The sequence below is a fragment of the Carlito syrichta genome, unplaced genomic scaffold (assembly GCF_000164805.1).
Source record: "Carlito syrichta isolate Samal-C Ts95f unplaced genomic scaffold, Tarsius_syrichta-2.0.1 Scaffold304629, whole genome shotgun sequence".
Classification (NCBI taxonomy): Eukaryota; Metazoa; Chordata; class Mammalia; order Primates; family Tarsiidae; genus Carlito; species Carlito syrichta.
In genome coordinates, this window is record NW_007248725.1 from 153,984 (window position 1) to 159,983 (window position 6,000).

A 6,000-nucleotide genomic window follows, 5' to 3' on the forward strand; every position below is an offset into this window, starting at 1 on the left:
ATGACTTATGTTCCTTGCTGCCCTGGGGCATTTTCAATTATTTTTGGATTTGTACCTGAGACCTGATGGTTGAGATTCAAGAGGTCTGACCGCTGACTACGTGAGTTCTTACATGCCTTGCAATGGAATGGAGTATTTTTTATTTAACTTTTAGCAGTAAACTCTTCTAAATGTATAGATTAAGTATGCTGTGCAATGATCATCAATAACTTAGCCAGCAATGCCCCCACCACAGCCCCCTGGCCCTGATGTACCATGCTTGCTAGGGTTCTGCTCCAGGGGGGCAGTGGCGCTGGGCAAGTTGTCCATGGAGTTGGGGTGCGTCCACTGTGGGAGGCGTGACTGGGACTGGGATGGATCCTTCACTGACAAGCCACTGGTCATGTCCATGCTGCTGACATTCATGTTTGGATTCAGTCCAGCTGAGAAGAGAGAGGCTGTTAGGATACACTTGCTCTTCTAGGTGATTTCATTCCCACACACTCCTAGAGAACTTGATCAGTCTCCACTCACACCAAACACGTTCACTGTAACTTTTAATGCTGGTGAAAAAATATTTTTTACTTCACTAACAATAAATATTTCTAGGAATATTATTTCTAAATCAAGGCAAAAGTATTAAAGTCTTTAATCTGGTTCTCTTCATCTTGCTTCAATGCTAGATAATCATGTCTTGAGGCTTCTCAGTTGTGTCCACCAAAAAAACAAGTCCAAACAATTAGGAAACTCTTTTCTTATTTTGGGACAGCTTATGGAAAATTACCAGGTCAAAAACACTTTGCCAGACTTCTAAAGTACCATCTATAGAACAAGCTAGGGGTGCAGCATAATTCAATTCTACCTTTAGTGAATTTACTTTACAACATCTGCTCTTAAGGAGTTTGAGTTCACTGCCCATTTGGCTACTATAGGCATTTGAGTTAAATATCAAATGACTTTTAAGGAACTGAATTACTTGAGGGTGTGAGTGCTCCCATCTGTCCCCAGCTAGAATGGTGAGCTGATGTTCCAAGGTTCATTTCCTACAGCTAAAAGCAGGTATGGGGTTATCTGCCCAGGACCTGCACTGTGCCAGATTAATAAAGAAAGATGATAAGGATGATGATGGTAAAAAGTTGAAGTGAAGGGTTCCTGATGGGGACACCTGCTCAGAGTAGGACAGACTGCTTGGTTGGAAGGGAATAACCAACAGAGGGCAACCTAGTATTTACAAATCCTTTTCTAACATCTGCAGTTCCCATACCGTGTGCCCATATATGCTCACAGTACACAAACAACTGTTTAGGCAAGGTACTGAACAGTTTGGTTCTTACCTTTACATCGGGGCTGCCAACTCAAATGCCTATAGTAGCCAAATGGGCAGTGAACATGAAGAAGTGGGCATGGTAGGGACTGAGCAAAACGGACAGCGTCTGTCCTACTGTGGCCAACTGCTTATTGCCATGTTGCCGTGTGGATCACAGATTCACTGCAGCCATTGTCAAGACAAGCCAAAAACCATTCTTCCCAATTTCTGAATGTTGGCAATTAACACACATACATACACACACACATATACTATACACACGCACACAAACTGCAGACCCAACAGTACCCCTCTGCAAACTCAATACTACCTGGAGACTTCCTACACACAATCTCTGCTTCATAAGTTCTCTTCATTTCTATTCTAAGACAGAGTCATGTGAAGTGATAGCAAGGTTAGGCTTCAACCGGCCGTCGGAGTACTCCAGACTACAGTGTGGCCCTAGTTCACCGCTCCCAACTTCTCCTTCTGGTTTTTGTATGCTCTCCAGTCAGCAAGATTGGCCTGGCCCTTGCCACCACGCTCCTGAGACACGCCAGGACCCTTTCTTTTGTCTCCTGTGTAATGCTTCCCTGTGGAAGGTTTCCTCTTTATGTATTGGAATCTTATGTGTCCATTTGAGGTTCAAGCTCAAATCCCCCCATTCTCTGATTTCTTTCACCACACAAGGTGAATGTGAACTCTCTCTTCTCTAGAGCCCTACAATAATCACTCCACACTGGGTGTCGACCTGTCTCAATGAGAAATTGCAGGAGGCAAGAGACTGAGAATAACCAGGAGAGGCTGAATGTGGGAGAAGGAAGGTGGATGAAGTCCCCACTGCTGAGCATGGGCTATGGGCTTCTTCATGCAGATCATCTAGTTTCCAATGGGCTCTTCACCACAGGTGCTGCTGAGGGAAACACTAAGAGCCAGACAAGCAATTTCACAGGCAAAGTTTCCTATACTTTACTAGTTATTTGTTTTCAATACTTTTTGTGTGTGTGTGAGTTGGAGTCTCACTCTGTTACCCAGACTGGAGTGCAACGGCACGCTTCTGGTCACTGCAGCCTTGACCTGCTGGGCTCCGGCGATCCTTCCGCCTCAGCCTTCCAAGTAGCTGGAACCAGGCACGTGCTACTATGCCTGGCTAATTTTAAAAAATTTATTGTAGAGAGGAGGTCTTGCCAACTGGCCTGGGTGGGTCTTGAACCCGTGGGTTCAGGCAATCTACTGGCCTCGGCCTCCCAAAGTGCTGGGATTACAGGCTGAGCCACTGAGCGCAGCCCTCAATACATTTCACTGTATGTGAATGTTATACAATTTTATCACAATTACTTTTCATCCAATTTTGAAAATTTACTGCACAAATTCTTTCATTTGTACTAAGAGTAAAGCCAAGTATACTTTATTCTCCAAATCTAGGTTGAGAGAGCAGATGAATACCAAGACGAGGAAGCTAAAGCATTTTAGGATAATAGATGGAATGGAATTTGTCTCTAAAACAGAAGGGCTTATATAAGTAGCTGACATTTTACAAAGTGTTTGCTATGTGCTAGGTACTATTTAAGAATTTTGTATAGTAACTTATTTAATCTTTATTTATTTATTTTTTATTTTATTTTATTTATTTATTTTTTTTGAGTCGGAGTCTCACTCTGTCGCCCAGACTGGAGTGCAGTGGCCGCTCCTGGCCACCACAGCCTCAACCTGCTGGTCTCCGGCGATCCTTCCGCCTCAGCCTTCCGAGTAGCCGAAATTACAGGTGCGCGCTACCACGCCCGGCTGATTTTTTGATTTATTGTAGAGATAAGGTCTCACTGCCCAGGCGGGTCTCGAACCCGCGGGCTCAGGCAATCCACCCACCTCAGCCTCCCAAAGGCGTGGGATTACAGGCTGAGCCACCGAGCCCGGCTTATTTAATCTTTAAAACAACCCTATGAGGTAGGCATTTCCATTTTATAGAGGAAGAAGTCAAGGCAAACAGCAATTAAGCAAGTAGCACGAGTTAGCAGTGAGCCAGTTGGTGGTGAGTTGGGATTCAAACTGAGGCAGTCTTGATTTCTATGTCAGGTCTTATCCACTAGATGCTTCTTAGACACAAAGGGAACTAATGGATAGAACAATAACTAAGAAACAAGATAATCCAGTGTTTGTCAATTTTATATCAAAGATATACCATACTTTTTATATGTCAAATAGAAAGTGCTCATACGATTAGACTATACCACTTTTCTTTTCAGAGATATTAAGTAGTATTACAAAAATGGATATTAACAACTGGTAGCAAATTCATTATCACTCAACTGGTCTTTATCCTTTAGAGATGTGTTTTCTAAGTCACTGGTTCCCTCTGTTCTGTACTTATAGTCTCTAACAGAAATAAACAGACAAGACTAAAGTGCTTTCAGAGCTTCTGAATTCTTATAGCAAGTGTGCCCATGTAGAATTAATTTACTAATTCAATTTACTAATTTATACACCTTGATGACAATTCTTCTACACTGTCCTCAGTTATGTAACCTCTATTTCTCCTGGCTAGCTTGACCTTGAAGGTGTGCACTATGTCTTCTACTGACCTGTAGGTTTCATGTGCTAAGAGTGTCCCCACAAGTTGGATGTTTAAGGTATGTGTTGATTTGGATGATTATGCAATCACATTCTATACTGCAGGAGCTGTATAAACAACCACTGCTTTTTAACAAATGCTTCATTTTTGTAAATCTGAATTATTTTACTGGCAAAACTATTACCAACTCTTCTCTGCAGTTTAGGCTGGAGGACACTGGCTGGTAAAGAACAGTGCAGAGTAAACTGGGAATGGAATAAACTTTGCATATTTGACAATGAAAATGAGATGTGGGGGGCTTTCACTGATATTATCTTAAACCTTAGAAGATTTTTAAAGTATGATGACAGCAGCAAAACTCTTGCTCTGCAGAAGGCAGTTAGTATTGTTCCTGCATTAAGAAGCCTTGAGATAACTACTCTCTGATTTTGTTTGGGGCTGCATTTTCGACACGCTATTGTTTCAGCACTGGCCTGTCATCCTGCACCAAAGCATGGTCCTGGTCGTAATATGTGGACTGCAGGAGTGCCCTCTACCTGGTGCGGCTGTTTAAGACCATGGGAGACTCACCAAGAGGGTAAGGAGCAAAGGTGTTGGGTGAAGACTGCTGCTCTTTGGTCTGCAGGTCAGGTAGGCCAGGAGCCTGGGGGTGAGGGGGAAAGCTGTCCATGGCCGATTTGCCTGCAGAGGGGTGCAGAGACAGGTGCGGCGGGGGCGGCGGCGGCGGCTGCTTCACTAGCAGGGCCTGGGCCAGCTGGCGCTGGTGCTGCTGGATCTGCTGCTGTAGGTTAGTGATTGTGCGCGCAACCTGGCAGGCAGAGACACAGGCGTACTTTAGTCAGGTGAGAAGCGACGTTCGTGGCTTGTCTAGGGACCAAGTGCATCTTCCACTATTTCTACACTGAGGCCTCCACTGGTCAAGCCAACCTCTTCCCAAACCCAGTTGCTCCCAATCTTTTCAAAGCGGAGGCTTAGTTAGAGAAAAATCAGTGACTACCTAATAGCTCACCAATTAGTATCCCTTCTTATCAGGGAAAATTATAGCTAATGACAAAAATCAATCAGAGCAAGACCTACTTGCTGCTCCTGTTGTCTCATGGGTCCGGAAACATTACGCTGGGCCTGTAACATCTGCTGCTGAATTTGTAAACGTTGGTATGCCTGTTGATAGAAAGGAGTTAAAATATTATAAGAAAGCCATCAGCAAATGGTTTTACTTTCTGACATGAGTTAAAAAATAAAGAGAAACTAGCCACAATTCTCAGTCTCCTAATCCTACCGTGGTTTAAGCATATTGTGGAGGCACAAAGCATTTTTTAAAAGATAAATCTCTCTCTCTCTCTCTCTCTACTTTCTGAGCAAGCTATATTTTCCAACCTAACTTCTGTGTAATTTTTTGCATCTTTCGCACACAGTATCGGATCAGAGACCCCGCTCCGATCTGATCTAACATTTTGGAGGCCCTGTTGAGATTTTGACCTAACAGACATCCAGTGTTGCTTAGGTTGAACGTGTAGAGGTAAACTTTTATAATACCACTATTTTAGAGATGGCCTGGTTTTTGGAGTTTTTCCAGTGTTTTTCTTGCCTGCATGTTGGTCTCGGTCATGCTTTGCCTTATCTGGAATAAACATCAGTCATAATTTCAGACATGCAAAATGTTGACTTGGCAAAGTCTTGCTTCTATTTTTTAACTAATTGATTAATTAATAATTAGTTTTAAAACAGGGTCTCCCTCTATCGCCAGTCTGGAGTGCAGTGGTGAGATCACAACCCACTATAACCTTAAACTCCTGGGCTCAAGCAATCCTCCCACCTCAACCTCCTGAGTAGCTGGAACTACAGGCATGAGGCACCACGTCTGGCTGTTTTATTTTTTTTATTTCTGTAGAGACAGAGTCTCACTATGTTGCCCAAGCTGGTCTTGAACTCCTCTCCTTAAGCAATCCCCCTATCTTGGCCTCCTAAAGTACTGGGATTACAAGTATGAACCACTGTACCTCACCTCAGCATAACCTTGTTTTTAACTTAAATTTACCACCTTCTAGCCGGGTTCAGTGGCTCAGGCTGTAATCCTGCGCCTTTAGGAGGCTGAGGTGAGTGGACTGCCTGAGCCTGCGGGTTCGAGACCCACCTGGGCAACTTG

The 6,000-nt window shown here is 43.7% G+C and overlaps 1 protein-coding gene across 2 annotated transcripts in view; it reads right to left on the reverse strand.

Moving 5' to 3' along the window:
- TNRC6C (trinucleotide repeat containing 6C) overlaps nucleotides 1-6,000 on the reverse strand; it is a 68,598-nt gene that overhangs the window by 12,700 nt on the left and 49,898 nt on the right. For both annotated transcript variants that reach the window (XM_008060455.2, XM_008060457.2), the window contains exons 11-13: nucleotides 4,932-5,015; nucleotides 4,425-4,662; nucleotides 255-422 (exon numbers count right to left, since the gene is read on the reverse strand). In XM_008060455.2, the coding sequence (XP_008058646.1) occupies nucleotides 255-422; nucleotides 4,425-4,662; nucleotides 4,932-5,015 (490 nt within the window). The remainder of the gene's footprint in view (nucleotides 1-254; nucleotides 423-4,424; nucleotides 4,663-4,931; nucleotides 5,016-6,000) is intronic.